The sequence below is a fragment of the Sus scrofa genome, chromosome 3 (genome assembly GCF_000003025.6).
Source record: "Sus scrofa isolate TJ Tabasco breed Duroc chromosome 3, Sscrofa11.1, whole genome shotgun sequence".
NCBI lineage: Eukaryota > Metazoa > Chordata > Mammalia > Artiodactyla > Suidae > Sus > Sus scrofa.
Window position 1 is genome coordinate 103,456,336 of NC_010445.4, and position 17,534 is coordinate 103,473,869.

A 17,534-nucleotide genomic window follows, 5' to 3' on the forward strand; every position below is an offset into this window, starting at 1 on the left:
GGCCTTGTGTGAATGTGAAATCTACATGTGAAGAAAGGTAACTGGGTGGCTCCCGTCATGGTTCAGTGATTAACGAACCCGACGAGCATCCCTGAGGATGCGGATTTGATCCCTGGCCTCTCTCAGTGGGTTAAGGATCCAGTGTTGCTGTGGCATAGGCCAGCAGGTACAGCTCTGATTCAACCCCTAGCCTGGAACCTCCATATGCATAGGGTGTGGCCCTAAAAAGACTAAAAGACAAAAAAAAAAAAAAACCCAAAACCAAACTAATCTCTAAAATTCATAAAGTATCTTGCCTGCCATAGGAGAAGAGTTTTATGAATACACCTAAACCCTTCAACTGTTATTTGTAGCCTTCAACAATCAACAAAAATGCAGCCATATCTTGGTCATTTGTTAGAAACTGCTTGAGTAGGTTTATGCTAACTAAATAGACCAATGAGGTGCCTGTAGGTAAGGTTGGGTCTATGGCTCTACAACATCGTAGGAAAATGAGAGCCTGGAAAAAGTCACCTCTGTAAATAAACTTGGTAAAACTCTCATTTTGTCCATTATGGTAAACTTTTTTTTTTTTTTTTTTTTTTGTCTTTTGTCTTTTGTCTTCTTGTTGTTGCTATTTCTTGGGCCGCTCTCGCGGCATATGGAGGTTCCCAGGCTAGGGGTCTAATCGGAGCTGTAGCCACCAGCCTACGCCAGAGCCACAGCAACGCGGGATCCGAGCCGCATCTGCAACCTACACCACAGCTCACGGCAACGCCGGATCGTTAATCCACTGAGCAAGGGCAGGGACCGAACCCGCAACCTCACGGTTTCTAGTCGGATTCGTTAACCACTGCACCACGACGGGAACTCCCCATTATGGTAAACTTTTATGCTCCACCATACAGCAGGTTCATTTACTAAGACATTTACTTACGCTTATTCTCATTGTATTTTCCGCCTTACTCTTCTAAGAAAGTAGTCAGACTTTTGTATTCTCCTGTCTTTGGAGTTCAAGGTTGCGAGAGAGTTGCCTGGCAACTCTCCCTCAAGGCTTTGGGAATTAGTCTGTGCATCTTCCGTGTTTGAGGGGGTTGGGGTTGGTCAGCCCGAGGAGAGAAAATGATGTTCCAGGACTGGGGACGTGAGAGTGAGTGGGTGGGTCCCAGTAAGGGAAACAACCCTGTACTCTAGCAAGTGCCTTGATGAGCATCACTCTGGAGCAGTACCTGGAGTGGTGATCCTCCGGGTGGAATCTCAGGCGTGGGGTTTCCCCACCATTGCTAGAATCCCACCACTCAGGAAACAGTGGAGCTGCTCCACTCCCAGGAGTTACATAGGCTTGGACGTTGAGAAGGGCAGAGGCTCTCCCTGAGTATTGTAGACTACACGTGGCTTCCAAGGCCAGGGGTAGGAAGGGAGGAAGCCCCTGTAATGATGGAATTTTAATTTCTCAGCCCTTGGCAACTGGCAGTTTGGAGCCAGGCTTGATTCGATTTAGAAAATAAGATGATGGAATAAGGCAGGAGGCAGAATAAAATTGTCCCCAATTCAACTGTGTATGTGAGAGAAAAATATTGGCTTGGAATGAATGGTCATGTATGGGTAGGAGGAATAGAGCCATAAGAACGAGTCCCATCTCTCTCTCTCTCTTTTTTTTTTCATCTTTGCTTTCCTTTTTGTAAAAACCCCATGCCAGAATATTTTCAACATGTACCACCTTCTTGGTCAAAGGGCCTCCAGGGGAACTGAGTGGTGTCCTTAAGGATTCTTGGGGGCCATGGAAGAAATGGAAAGAAGGAAAAGGAAAGGAGAAGAAACAGAAATGAAAAAGAAGGGGAAGTAGGGAAGAGAGAAAGTGACAGGTAACAGTCACCCTTTGTGTAGACAGAATAGACGCTCTGCTGTGGCATATGGTCTCAGGTCAAGCCAACGGAAGAGAGATCTCATGCTGTTTATTCCTCTTCCTATTTCCCCCCCCCCCTCATCTCTTCTACTTTATTTCCTACTCGTCAACTTGATCATCTTAACACCTCAGCTACCTCTGGGCAACAGGTACTTTATTTGTAAATCCTAGCTAATCCTAGCTAGTGTGGGGCAAGGCATGGGGAAAGCAACTGCGGTCAAGTCCCACAGAGCCCCGAGTTCCCAGTCTGGCTTTGTCAGCTCGTGGCGCCATGTCTTGGGCACTAGATCCTCAAGAGCCAAAAGTAGTCCTACACGTGTAGTAGGTGTCAGTAAACTGTCCACTGAGAAAACTCTCCAATGACCTCGTCCTTGCTATTTCACCTGTGATGAAGACTCTCGGTTCTGAACAAACACTGGTGTGAGCTGAGGGCTGGCTAGGAGAGAGGTCAGAGGGCACTGAAGAGAACCCATGATTTCATATTCAAATGTCTACACAGCTCTGATCTTGGGTAGCTCTAGTCCCCGGTTCTCAGATTTTACCAAAAGTTGGAAACAGCTGGAGTGTGCGAGGTCTCCAGACTCCCGACCCTTAGCTCTGTAAATACTTAGCCCCAGGAGGCGCTCAGGGCTCTCCAGGTGTACAAAAGGCACTCAAGAGATGTGTGCATTTATCTTTCCAGGAGCGAAGAGAAACTGTTACCGCTGTGTCTTCCACTTTACTGCATAAGTCTGGGTGAGATTCTGCCCAGACTTGGTATTTATGTCCATCCTACCTGTACATGTGTGTCAGCCTACACTTATTCAATAATTTATTGTGTTCTCTCTTTTCATATGTTACTACGAAGGGACTTTTATTTATTTATTTATTTTTCCATCGTTGTTGGCGGGATTGTTTTATTTCCCTAACACAATCCTAGTCACTCTACTCTTTTCTGAAAACCCCTCTCCCAGCTTAGGCTGATGCCATTAGAGTTTCTCTTCCAAGAATTTGGGATTAGGACAGAGACATGGTCTACATCAGTGGGGCGGGGGTGGACAGCGAGGCAGACAGGCACAGAGAAGCTGAGGCACCAGTTCTTGAGGTCTTTCCACGAGGTGGTACAGTCCCAGTGAGTTCTGTCTGCCCTCCCCTCCTTGGGTTCTACAAGCCACCTCATGTTCCGTGAGCTACCTCAGGTCCTGCCAAAACCTCCTTTCTGCTTGAACAAATTGGCCAGGAATTTCTACTAATTGCACATAAATAACTTGCCCTGAGCTGCTCCCCATTGCCCTCAAGATGAAGTTCAGATCCCTGGACCCAGAAACAAGGCTTTTCACCATCCGGCCCCTGTTACCCTCCATCTCTTATCTTCACACATTTGCCTCCTACTCTATATCTCCTTCATATTGAATTACTTTTTAGCTCTTTCTGCTCTTCAGGCCTTGGGCATGCTTTTTTCTTTCTGCTTGTAACACTCTTCTCTCATCTTTGCCTGGTCAGTCCCTATTTGGCCTTTAGATATGTGTCACTTCCTCCAGGAAGTCCTCCCAAGTACATCGATTTTTTTTCCCACCATGTTCTTGGAGTACAGCACAGCATACTGGTAACTTGTCTTTCTTCCTGTCTGGATTTTGAGCTCTGTGAGGGCAAAGACTGAGTCTTAGTCACTGTTGAATCTGGGTATCTAGCAGTACCTGTCACTTGGCTAGCACACAATAAATCCTTGTCAAATGAATGAATGATGTGCCTTGCTGCTGTCAGTTACCTGCCCTAGTGGCAGACTGACAACGTTGAACAGAAAAAATGAAAATTACTTTGGCCTTAAGCTATAGACTACAATTTGGAAGTACTCCTGAGATAAAGAATCAGATATTGCCATGGTTTGGGAATATCCTATTACCTTCATTGTATCTATCTCTTCCCCCCTCCCCTTATTGAATGATGGTGATAGAGTTTCTAATTAGAGAAAAGGCCTCATGCTTTTATTGATTCAAGCATGCTGTATCACTAGGGAGATTTTGAGAGTAAGGTTAGAATTTAGCATACCAGAAATTCAATCCATTTGAGATCTCTCAAAGAGGCTTGCCCTTGGGTCATTTAGTGCAGACTTTTATAGTCACTGAAAACTGTTGTCATGGTAATCATGGAACCTTGCATGATTTTTGTGTATGAGTTAATGAAGACACTGGAAACAGCCCAAAGGAATTTATACTTGGGTGTGCATTTGTCTCCATATTAACCCAGTCACTGTTTTGAACACACATCTGGCCCTGGGCCTGTTCTCTTGGCTCTTGGTTCCTGACAGGAATAAATAAACAACTGATTCCTTTTTAGTATTTCAGGCTAGGAGGCTGTGGATGGCTGCCCTTTTGGTCTCAATTCAACAGGAAATCCCGCACAAAAGGTTTAAAGGAGCAGGAGAAAAAAAAAGCTGCATGAAACACATCTCTTCTTTTATTTCAAATTATTAATGTTGCTGATTTTGAGGCACCTAAATCTAATACCTATACAGAAGTTTCTGCTGTGGAGAGCACAGAGCATTCAGTAGGTCTAAAGCCTTTTTTCAATGATCCCTCATAAATATACCCTAATTCAAGCCTCTATCAAGTCTACAAATTTACATCCAGATAGCTCAGTGTGGAAGTTTCTCTTTCTTTCTTCCTTTCTCTTTCTTTCTTTCTTCCTTTCTTCCTTCCTCCCTCCCTCCCTCCTTCCCTTCCTTCCTTCCTTTTTCTTTCTGCTTTTTAGGGCTGTACCTGTGGCATATGGAGGTTCCCAGGCTAGGGGTCAAATTGGAGCTGTAGCTGCTGGCTTACCTGCAGCCACAGCAATGCAGGATCTGAGCTGTGACTGCCACCTATACCACAGCTCACAGTAACACTGGATCCTCAACCCATTGAGCAAGGCCAGGAATCGAACCTGCATCCTCATAGATGCTAATCAGATTCGTTAACCACTGAGCCACGACAGGAAGTCTGGGTGTGAGTTTCCACTTGTGTTCTGTTTTGCTAGTTATTTCCCAATGTCCATTCTCTCTTCTTTCCTGGTAATAGAACTCCTTACTTTTAGGTAGGCATGTAGATACTTGAAATCAAGGCATTTCCCATTTTCCTTGCATGCTGGTCAATGATATTTAAATAGAAGTAGTGTATTTGACTTCCTGGGCTTGTCTTTAAAGGGAGTGAGTATGTGCCCTTCTTCATCCCTTCCTACTGACTGGAATGTGGACATGATGGATGGAGCTGGGACAGCCACTTTGAACAATGAATTGAGAGCCATGTTGAGAAAAGCAGAATGAAAATATAGAAGGAACCTGGGTCCCTAAATATTGTGAAGCTTCCATAAAAAGCCAGACTATGTTTATAAGAGAGAGAAAGAAACTTCAGTTGTATTTAAGTGACAGTTATTTTGGATTTTCTGTCATCTAATCTTAACACATCGTCCAAAAATGAAATTAATTATTCCTCTTTCCACTGACTGGGTGTGAAACTTTTCTGTGAGATACTGATGCAAGGGCATATGCTGGAAGGTAGTCAGGCTTGCCAGACTTGTGCAAGCCAAAATTAGCCAGACTGAATTTTCTGGCATGGGGAATTGAGACAACATTTCAATGGCAGAAACATACCTATTCCAACTTAGCCATGGTGTTGCCTGGTCTCTGTATGTGCATTTGAATTTTTCTAATATAGTGGAACCATATGTTTTTACCTTAAATCAGAACTCCTATTTCAAATGCTTTTTGGAATGAAGTAAATGACAAATAAGAATTGTTACTAACTAGTCTGAGTGCAAAGTAATTGAGATAAGACGAAACAAAAAATAAAAAAACCCGAAACCTTCCAAATTATCTGAAGCAATTGTAACAGTCCTCCACATGGAAGACACAAGCCTTATACCATGAGGAATTGCAATTTTACTTACTGAATTTGGGCCTTTTAATCTTCTTTGTCATTTCTTTATTTGACTGTATTCCAGTCACCAGCAAAACTACATAAAGAAAATGCAAAAAACAAACAAAAAAAAACCTGATCAATATTATTTCACCTAAATACTTACATTTATTTATCTGTCTACTTATTTATTTATTTAATGGCCACACCTGTGGTACATGGAAGTTCCTGGGCCAGGGACTGAATCCGAGCCACAGCTACAGCAACGCTGGATCCTTTAACCCACTGCACCAGGCTGGGTTGCACCTCCGCAGAGACCCAAGCTGCTGCAGTAGGATTCTTAACCCCACTGAGCCACGTAGGAACTCCTCTTTTGACTTTTATATTTGCTTTAATCGTATGTTAAAGAGTTCTCATTAGTTGAACTAATTTTCCCTCATTCTATGGTTGGGGAAATGCGATAAATGCTTTGTGGTTTTCTTAGCCTCTGCCAAGGGGGTCTTCCAAAAATACCTCTTAGATACCTGTCCCTTGTTTTGCTGTCTTTAAATTTCACCATGCCAACTCTGCCATCTCCACTTTCCAAAAGTGGGAACATGGGTCTGGAGAAGTCCACTGACTTGCTTGGTCCCAGGAATAAATGATAGAGGTAGAATGAGCACCCAGGCCCTTCCTATGCTCTTTCTTCTGTTCCACACTGAGTTTTCAAAGGGCAAATTCCCAAATGGCCAGAGAACTGAGTGTGTGTGTGCGCTTGTGCATGTGACTGTGACATAGAGAGGGCGGGGTGGATGGGATCTGTAAAAGACCTCAGAGGAGGGGACAAGGAATTGGAAGACAAGGAGGCGGGGGCTGGGGAGAAGAGAGAGACCTCTCATAAGGTGTGGTGCGACCTGACTGTCCCCTGGTGGTCCCTCCAGCAGCACCTGGTGCTGTGGTACCCCCCAGAAGCCAGCTGCAGGTGGATGAGTTTCCTTCTCAGAAACAGGAGCAGAAACTCAAACAGCATCGGGATACTGCTCTCCTTCAGGAAGCAGAACAATAGGGGAAGAAAGGGGAACTCTTTATCCTTTTAAATTTAAAACCACATGACCAGTTTAAATCTTTGTGTTTTTAAGATATAACACTGATTTTTTTCTTATTGCCAAAATAATACATGTTCCTTGTAGACAATGTAAAAAACACACAAAAACAGTACTATAGGAAATATGGATGGACAGAAAAGTACAATATTTTCAAGTTGTTTCTGTATGTTTGTATGTACTCATATGGGTACTTTTAAACAAATGTGATAATGCTTATACTGTTTACAATGTGTTATGAACTTATTTCTACTGAAGGATACATAGAATCATTTTTTCTTGTCATTTAATGTTTCTCTCATAATAGCTTTAACTGCCCGCAAAATATTGCAATGTATGGGTGTATCATAATTTAGCCAACTCCCGATTTAACATCTCTACCCTGTTTCCTAAAATAAAATTCTGAATACAATTTCTTATCTGAAAGACACCCCCCACTTAAAATTTTTATATATATTGTGAAATTTTTTCATAGCAATTTTTTATTAGTAATGTCTGAAAATGGGGTACCCTGGTAGCCTAGCAGGTTAAGGATCTGGCGTTGTCACTGCTGTGGCACAAGTTTGGTCGCTGGCCCAGGAACTTCCTCATGCCACCTATGGGGCAAAAAATAGAACAGAAAAAAAAAAAAAAAAAAGAAAAAGATTAACTTCTCTGTACCTACACTAATTGTACCTGTAGTCAGAAGAGCATGTTTTTCCTTTGAAAAGGCTGGTCAATCTCTAGTCTTCCTTTTCCTCCAGGCACTCTTCTATCTTACCCACCCAAAGATGGTACTGCTCTAACTCACTTCCATTCTGGCCGCTTTTTGGAGAAACCCACTTTCTGGGTGGAGTTGGAATTCTAGAGGTGAACGTGAGGCAGTAGAATAATCAAAAGAGGCATTTTACTTCTTAGTTTTTATGCATTTTTTTTTGACAGAACACAGATGCTCAATTAAGGCATAAATCAGGACTTAGGAATTCTTGAATTGGCCACTGTCTTTGAAGGGAAAAGTGGCCATGTCACCAAGTGTTGGTTAAGAAAATGTTTTGTTTATTTTATGATTATCTAGCTAAACCTTGCCAGTGAGGTGGCTCCCGAATCATCCCCCACTTCGACGGTTAACGTTAGCTGAGGCCTGGACAGTTGACACACGGTGTTGTGCGAGAACAGGACCATGAAAGAGAACAGAGCAAGAACCAAAAGTCTGGCCAAGTAGAATGAAGGCAGACATTTTTTAGGTGTTATTTACTTCTGGGGTTTGGGTGGGTGTGAGTGTCCTGGAGGTCTGATTTTTTATAGTAGTCTCTGTGTCAGTTGACTCTGTCCAAAGACCGCATCTTCATTTTATACACAAAAATAAACAACTAGAATCCTAGACTATTTTTAAAAAATAAATATGGCATAAATATATAGAAAAAATTATGCAAGTTATGTAGAGGGAGTAAGTGGAATAGTAATTCATTTAGGTATCAATTCTTGGTGGAAAACCAAATACTGTCTTTCTGGGGCTGTGTGTCTGTGGCAAGTGGTTTATAAGTCTTGGTATCACGAGGACTATAAATATTTCAGTAAGATCACCCCATCACTTGCTTTTGCTCACCCAAGACCCTCCAGGCTGAAAACATGCAGAGCTGGGTTCAGTTTTGCAGCAGTGGTTAATAAAGTTATTATTTTCAATGGTACACAGAGGCCCTCCCATTGGCTTTGATGCTTATTAATTAAAGCTCCCCAGAAACCACTCCTTAAGGGGAGGGCTGGTCAGTAAGGCGGCACATGCGCCCCAAAGCAAGGCTTCATTCCTCATCAGCAAGACCTCTCTGGCTACCTTGGAAATGGTGAATTGCCTGCAGAATGTGGGTGAGAGAAAAAAATCGGCCTTGTGTTTCTCTCCTTAGGAAGCCAGGCAGAGCCCTGAGAGGGATGACAGACACTCACTTCAAAGTGCAAAGCAGAACATGTGTCTGAAAGTCACCTCTTTCCATGGGAGTAGTTAGTTATCTGACCACTGAGGCCATTAGAGTCCAGAAGCCTTGATGAAATCAAGTCCACAGTCCAAAGTTCCAAGGTATTCATGAGTTACCAACTGCAGCAATACTTCTCAGTCCTTAAAGAGTCACTGTTTCAGTTTTGAATAACATGAAAAGTTCTCACCTTTCAAATTCAAGCTAGGCATGCTTGAAATTTCAAACAAATTAAATACTGAAGTTCTTTTTTCAAATAAAAAATTGCCCCCCTGCTTTTCTTTCCCTTCCTCTCTGGTGTGGCCGTCAGTACAGTTACGATACTTGAAGGGCAGTTGTTTTGAAATTCCATTTAAATCAATTATCATCCAGATAATTTATAAAGAAAATACATATGGATTAGTTGGAAACAATGTTCAATCTCACTAATGATAAAAAAAAAAAAACTAAAACAAATGACAGGATATTTTTCCATAGAGTAATTGAATTTTGAACACAAGATTATACTCAGTCCTGGCATGGATTTGGGATTAGGGCAGTCCAGAACACTGCTGGTAAATTCTGAGAAGGTGGAATCATTCTGGAAAGCCACTTAGTAATATATTTCAATAGCCTTAAAAACATTTATATTCTTTGTCCGAGAAAATATGTACCTAGTAATATATCCCACGTTATAATCAGAGAGATAGTTTTTGATAAAAGATATTCATTACAGCTTTATTTCTAAAGCAATCTGGAAATAACGAAATGTTGGAAATGTCCCAACAATAGGGGAATCCTAAGCACTTATTACAAATGATGCGTAGCAGAACATTAAATGACCTGGGAAGTGCTCAGCTCTAACCTTAAGAATAATTCTGGGAGTTCCCGTCATGGTGCAGTGGTTAACGAATCCGACTAGGAACCATGAGGTTGCAGGTTTGATCCCTGGCCTTGCTCAGCGGGTTAAGGATCCGGCGTTGCTGTGAGCTGTGGTGCAGGCTGCAGATGCGGCTCGGATCCAGTGTTGCTGTGGCTCTGGTGTAGGCCAGTGGCTACAGCTCCGATTGGACCCCTAGCCTGGGAACTCCATATGCTGCGGGAGTGGCCCTAGAAAAGGCAAAAAGAATAAATAAATAAATAAATAAGAATAATTCTGACAATGTTAGCATATACACAGAGAGAAATACCTGGAGTAAATATATCAAAATGTTAATAATGGTGGAAGTCTAATTCCTATTTTATACTTTCTGTATTTTTCTCATTTCCTAGGATACTTCTTATGTATAGTCTATATTTTACGCAGGATGTTTCTCTTCTAATTAGAAAAAGACAATTGTTTTTTTAATTTGGTCCTTTTGAAATTGTATAGGCTTATAATAATGAAAAGTGCTTTCTGCAATAATTGGCATGGTTAATAGGCACTTGTGTTCCAGTAGTCCTGTCAGTAATAAATTCTAATCAGAATCCATGTACTTTCAAGAAAAGACATGAACATCTAACCAATAATCAGATCAGTAAGTGCTTACTAAATACTCATTATGTGTCTAGAACTTGTCTAGGAGTGCCTCCTTCCAGCCCAGAAACTTCTTGCTTGATTCTTAGTGCCTTGCAGGTACTAGCTCAGGTATTGAGGAGGACTCTCCTCGAACAAACTTTAGTCAGACTCCTCTCAGCCCTCTTCCCAACGAGGCTTTGACCTTGGGCTTCTGTGTCTGTCCTTTTGGGCCAATATCACTCAGTTTTTAGCAAGAATCTTGTTTGGAGAAAAGGCTCTGCTCTTGATATCCAATCACCCAGGTCTGCCTTTAGCAAGAATTCTGTCCCGTTGGTTCAGCAAGAATCCCCCTATTCCCTTGATATTTCTTCTTAGTAATTTCCATCCCCCGACCCCTGCAACGTGCTGCTTGGCTCTAAATCCCCCCTTTTCCTGTTGTATTTGAAACTGAGCTCAGTATAATACTGAAGTCTTTTTTCCTCTATTGCAACGGTTCTTGATTAAAATCTGTTTTTACTGACTTAAATACTATCCAGCTCCGGTTCTCCTTAACAGTGTCCATAGTGTCTTCTTGAAAACTGATTTATAAAGCAGATCATTTTAAATCACCTCAGATTGCCTTTATGCTTTGATTTGGAGTTACATACTCAATGAAACATCTAACATCACGTATATCAGAGCTTCATAGCAGAGACAGGACCATGTAGTCTCTATAATCACATAAATCACAAAATTATGCTTCAGATCATAGAATATTAAAGCTGGGAGGAGTTTTGGAGGGCATCTCCTTATTTTATAGAAAAGAAACCAAGGTCAAAGTTGACACTTTGGCTAAAACTGCAGTTTTGGGAGAGGGGGTGCAGGCATTGGAACCAGGGTCAGGTTTGCTAGTGCAGCCTTAGCTCTTTATGCTACTTTCTCTCCCAAGTGCAGTCGTTGATTATATGTGGTGCCACAGTGACAGTGGGCAATGTAAAACTCTGCTACATCATAAATTTCTACATCTCTAGAGCAAACACGCTAGCTCTGATTTATATTAACGAAACACTTAACATTAATTTAGAGGGCTTTTGGAGGATCATTGGATAGTTCCGTGTGATATTGTGATTTATGATAAGTATATATTTTGGTCTTCTGGCCACAGTTCCTGGCTAACAGTCCCCCAAACCCTTGGAAAATCCTGAGTGATAAGAGCAATGGGAATATCTTTTGTTATAATGCTTGGTCTCTTGTCCTCAGTTCCTGAAGTCAGAGCCATAAAGGTGAAATTGGTGTCTAGTTATTCATAATAAGCCTCTTTCAATCACAACTCAGTTTATGGTAATAAGGTAGCTTTTGGGCATCCCCTAAATATGAGGGAGCTGGTTGCCAGGGAACCAACCCTGAACAGAGGATTGGACTTTTCAGTCCCATTTCCTGATTTCCCAGGAGGAAAGAGGGGCTGGAGGTTGAATCAATCACCAGTGGCCAGTGAGCTAATCAATCATGCCTATGTAATGAAGCATCCATAAAAACCCAAAAGGAGGGGTTCAAAGAGCTTCCAGGTTGAAGAACCAGAGCTCTTCTACGTGCCATTTCATCAGGCCCAAATTCCATGGGATAGAAGCTCCTTTGCTCCTTGCTCCTTTGCCCAAATTCCATGGGATAGAAGCTCCTTTGCTCCTTTGCTACTTGTCCTGAGTGTCTCTTTATCCAGCTAAACCCATCATCACTTTTCTTTCTTCTGGTTGACCTGCTGCTCCTTAAGGGTCTACCCCAAATTGTGTTTTCTGGTGATAATGGATACATTTAAAGGGTTTCATCTCTAAAAGTATGAGTTGCGAGTGGTGCAAGTAAGGCCGTGTCAATGATAAGAATTTTTTTGTTGCTGAGAAATTAAGAAATAAGAAGGTCCCTAAATTCAGAATCTGTAAATATGCTTTATCTGAAATATCTGCTAGTTGCTGAATAACACACACACAAATACGTGTGTATATACATGTGCATAATATGTGATCTGTAGAGACATACATATGTAATACATATATTTGCTTTATATAAAAAATATATAGACACACATTCTGAATTTGATCTACACTTAACATTCTCAGTTAAACATCTCTCCAAAATGTTTATCATAAAAAGACACACTGAACTGTTTATATGTTCTGTCTTGGTTTAAACCTTTTCTTGGCAAGCGATTCTTTGGCCATTAGGAGAACGTTAAAAGCGTATCCAGATACACATATAAAAGTACTTACCAAGGAACATTTCAATAACAGATGCCTTCATAGTGAGGACAACAATCCCCATGAATATCAAAACAGCACCCTAGAGAGGAAGAAACATGAACATCATCATATTTCAGCCAACAGTTCTGAATTAGACGCACAGAGTGTAGGGAGGGGCTGCTTCATTTTGCATTGCCCTCTGGAGCCTTAGGATTTCCAACTGCAGCTTTCCATAAACAGCTTGGGGAGAGGGCGGTGGCCAGCTATGCAGGTGCCCGGAGAGGCTACTCTGTTAGAAAACTTGTTCTAGCCACCAGCCTCCTGTTCTTCAGAGACTTGGTCTTAGAATTGAAGAGGAAGAAATTCCACAATTTCCAGACTATGTTCAGCCAATCTTCAAATTAGGACAAAAGCCGCACTTGCAGTATTTAGAGAACATTTTTAGATTACAAATTGTTTTAGACTACAAAAACAATCCATTCACTCTTTAGTCAATAAATATTTATTAAACTTCTACGTCTAGGAATGAGTATAAAAATTGAATGAAAAACAGTTCTTGCTCTTAAAAGGCTCATAGTACTCATGAGAAAACATACATGGACACAAATAACTATAACATTAGGAAGGGTGCAGGTCCCGTAACAGACAATAAGGGGATTCTATGGACTGGTGGGTCTCAAACTCTGTGGCATATTAATACCAACTGGGGTTTTGAAAGGCCCTGAAGCCCAGGCCGCATCTCAGACCAGTTGAATCAGGGTCTCTTGGGCGTGTGGTCTCAGCATTCAACTTTTTCAAAACTCCCCAGGGAATTCCAAGGTGCAGCCAAATTTGAGAACTAGTGGTTTGGAGCAAGTCTTCCAATATCTTAACGTGCATATGAATTACCTGGGGATCGTGTTAATCTGCAGATTCTAGTCCAGTAAGTCTGGGATAGTGCCAGAGCATCTCCCAGAGGTCAGGGAATTTTAGAGAAAGGAGAGAAAAGCTTATAGAGGGGGCAGCAATTGGGTTAACTCTGACGAAAATAGGAGATGCAGTGGGTTGGAGTTGGGGGGAACAGCATCAACAGAGGCTCAGAGGTTGAAAATCACAGTGGATACGAAGGTGCAGTTGGTCTATAAGGGGTTTCCCCTTCTCTTAAAGCTACAAGGAGACCCTAGAAGGTTTCCTCATAGCACCATTAGTTGAACATACACTTGCACTCCATATGGTCTAGAATCTGCACAGTAAGCATCATGGCAGGTTATGATTCCTACTGAGCAGACGAGGAAAATAGGCTTAGAAAGGTAAAGTGTTGTACCCCTGGTGACCAGGCAGTGCATAGGATTCGCATGGAGGTAGGAGTAGGTAGACGAATCTGCTCTGAGCTTAGGCCATAAGGAAGAACGTTGTAGAAAACATCAAGGTTCAAAGTTGGTCTGCTCTAAATTATCCTTATAAACTAGCAATTGTAAGCACCGTCGATGATAAAGCACTCCTCTTTGGGGCAGATGGCTCCCACAACATCCCTTCCCCCCAGTGCCACTGCTGTGCGGCCTTTAGGTTTTAGCAAGCATTTGTAAACCTATCCTCTGCTGTGCCCAGTGGTGTGCTGAGAAACCTGTTGTCTTAAAAAAGAGCCCTGATTTAGAGAGTGTCTGTTAATTTCTGTGGCATAAATCCTCCTACCATGGCTGATTTTGAAGCCACCAATGTAATGTCATTGCATGGAGATTTGGAAAGAGATGAACACAATCTGGTACTAGCTAGGCCTAGCAAACTTATATTTAATATCTAGATTCAGGAGTTCCCGTCGTGGCGCAGTGGTTGACGAATCCGACTAGGAACCATGAGGTTGCGGGTTCGGTCCCTGCCCTTGCTCAGTGGGTTAACGATCTGGCGTTGCCGTGAGCTGTGGTGTAGGTTGCAGACGCGGCTCGGATCCCGCGTTGCTGTGGCTCTGGCGTAGGCCAGTGGCTACAGCTCCGATTCAACCCCTAGCCTGGGAACCTCCATATGCCGCGGGAGCGGCCCAAGAAATAGCAACAACAACAACAACAACAATAACAACAACAACAAAAAAAGACAAAAAAAAAAAAATCTAGATTCACAGAACTTATTAACAAAAAGCAGTCATTAGATTATTGTTGGGATAGTATTACAAGAACTTGATGCAATTAACGTAAATAAAATTGGTAAATGAAAGACTTTATTGCAAACGATTAAATTAGTCAGCAAAAGTAACCCTAGACAGAACTCATCCCTTTGCTCAATTCTAGCAACAATTGTAATGTGTTAAATTTCCCAATTAAAGAGTTCCCACTGTGGCACAGTGGGTTAAGAATCCAACTGCATTGGCTCAGGTCGCAGTGGAGGTGGGGTTTGATCCTCGGCCTGGTGCAGTGGGTTAAAGAATCCCACATTGCTGTAGCTACCGTGTAGGTCACAGCTGTGGCCTGGATTCAGTCCCTGGCCCGGGAACTTCCATATGCCATGGGAGTGTCCTTTAAAAAAATTTTTTTTTTTCCCCCAATTAAAGTAGTTGACCACTGGCTAAGTAATAGACAAATAATGGTCTTTATCTTCAAAACAGAAATAGTCATTTACATGATCAGCACTTTGTTATTTAAATAACTAGGTCATATTTTGTAAATAGTGTGATGACGAGTCATTTTTTGGTCTTTTATTAATTTGAGAAGCTGCAGATCAACTCACATGTTTTTAGGCCTAAAAAGTTAACTCTCTTATTGGGATAGATACAGTATATCAAGCTACCCTCCCGGACCCATCTATCTAGCTCCACCAATTGGCTGTTACCATCCAGCATTGGACATTTTGTCCAGGAGTCATTCTAGATTCCTCTTTCTCTCATACTCCACACCTCTTCCGTCAGTCAAGCCTGTTGGAACTGCATTCATAATATATCCCGACTCTGACCACTTCTCGTCACCTTAACCATTGCCATTTGGTCCAGGCTGTGCCATCTTTCACCTGGCTTAATGCAATTAGACTCCTAACTAGGCTTTTTCCTTCCCCCGCAATCCGAAGGCCATGCAGCATCCAGCGTGATCTTGGTCACAATAAGTTGGTTCATGGCATTCCTCAGATCAGAACTTCCGTGGTTCTCTACTTTATTTAGAATAAGAGGCAGAATCTTGGCATGTGGCTCAGGACCCCTCGAGATTTGGCCACCGTCGGCCCCTCTAACCTCATTTCCTTCTAGTCTCCTCCTCACTTACTAAGCTCCAGGCACAACCAGCTTTGAGGCTGTTTCTAGAACACACCTCTGCACTTACTCTTTTTTTTTTATTACTCAATGAATTTTTTTACATTTATAGTTATACAAGGATCATTACAACCAAATTTTATAGCATTTCCATCCCAAACCCCCAGTGCACCCCCCCACCCCCAACCAGTCTCATCTGGAAACCATTAAGTTTTTCAAAGTCTGAGTCAGTATCTGTTCTGCAAAGAAGTTCATTGTGTCCTTTTTTTAGATTTCAAATGTCAGTGATAGCATTTGATGTTGGTGTCTCACTGTCAGACTGACTTCACTTAGCATGACAATTTCTGTGTCCATCCATGTTGCTGCAAATGCCGGTATTTCATTCCTTTTAATGGCTGAGTATTATTCCATTGTGTATATGTACCGCATGTTCTTTATCCACTCCTCTGTCAATGGACATTTAGGTTATGTCCATGTCTTGGCTATTGTATATAGTGCTGCAATGAACATTGGAGTACATGTATCTTTTTGAGTCATGGTTTTCTCTGCCTCTGCACTTATTCCTTTTTTTTTTTTTTCTCTGCACTTATTCCTTTTTTTTCCTTCCCCCTTCCTTGCGGGGGAAGGAAAAAGCCTAGTTAGGAGTCTAATTGCATTAAGATGTATTTCTTTGGGCTGTTTCTGCGGCATATGGAGGTTCCCAGGCTAGGGGTTGAATCGGAGTGTAGCCACCGGCCTACGCCAGAGCCACAGCAACGTGGGATCCGAGCCGTGTCTGCGACCTACACCACAGCTCACGGCAACGCTGGATCATTAACCCACTGAGCAAGGGCAGGGACCGAACCCGCGACCTCATGGTTCCTAGTCGAATTCGTTAACCACTGCGCCATGACGGGAACTCCTGCACTTATTCTTAACTCTACCTTCTTGCCCTTCTCCCAGAGCAGAACATGATTTACTCCCTTGTTTCTTTCAAGTCTTTGCTTAAATGCTATCCTCTCTTGAGAGTTTCCCCAATCACCCAATTTAAAATTATAATCCCCTCCCTTCCACCATCAATTCGAACGCCCTGTGCTTTCCCTACAATTTTTTCCCCCAGTCACTTATCTGACATACTCTATATGTTGTTTATTGTATTTGTTTATTGTTTGTGTTCTCCACTGGAGTGCAAGCTTCGTGAGGGCAGGGACATTTATGTGATTTTATGTGCTTGATAATTGAATATATATTGAATCAACAAGTGAGTAGTTAGGGTTCTTTCCTTTCTCTAGGAAATAAAGGAAACAACACAAAAGGAAGACAACCTGCGAATACTTAAAAACTACTGAATTGTACACTCTCAAAGGTGTAGTTTATGGTAGATGGATTACATTTCAATAAGCATTGTTAATAGTTAACCAAGAAACCAAAAGAGAGGATGGAATTGCAGAGAGAAGCATTCGCAAACCTGTCCTACAAATTTAGAAGACGCAACAGACCTGACCTTTACACACAGGGATGGATTAAAAAAAAAAAGAAAGAAAGGATTCCAGGAAATATTCTAACCCCAGAGGAAATATTGACTAAGTGCTGACTCATCAGTAATGGAACTCAACCAGAATCACTGGTCTCTTGGAATCAGAGTATTTTGAGGCTTTTTTTTTTTTTTTTTTCTTTTTTTCTTTTAAACCACTTCAGTTTCTTTCCTTGCTTGGTTCATTTACTTACTACATTTAAAATGTAAATGGGCCTTTTGAAGTGTGTGAAAAAAAAAAATTCAAACCCTCTCTGTCATTCCAGAAACTGGGCATGAGGCTGACCACTAGCACTGTTAGTTTCTACAGGCAGTTCAATGTCAAGGAGCTGTGGGTTCCT

The 17,534-nt window shown here is 42.0% G+C and overlaps 1 protein-coding gene and 1 long non-coding RNA gene across 6 annotated transcripts in view; one reads left to right on the plus strand and one right to left on the minus strand.

The window, feature by feature from the left end:
• Positions 1 to 17,534, minus strand: part of VIT (vitrin) — a 113,863-nt gene that overhangs the window by 77,209 nt on the left and 19,120 nt on the right. For all 5 annotated transcript variants that reach the window (XM_021087635.1, XM_021087636.1, XM_013996220.2 and 2 more), the window contains 2 exons: positions 12,503 to 12,572; positions 5,789 to 5,854 (listed from right to left, as the gene is read on the minus strand). In XM_021087635.1, the coding sequence (XP_020943294.1) occupies positions 5,789 to 5,854; positions 12,503 to 12,554 (118 nt within the window). In that variant the 5' untranslated portion in view covers positions 12,555 to 12,572. The remainder of the gene's footprint in view (positions 1 to 5,788; positions 5,855 to 12,502; positions 12,573 to 17,534) is intronic.
• The window catches only part of LOC110260034, a 61,292-nt gene that overhangs the window by 9,640 nt on the left and 34,118 nt on the right, over positions 1 to 17,534 (plus strand). The window lies entirely within an intron of this gene.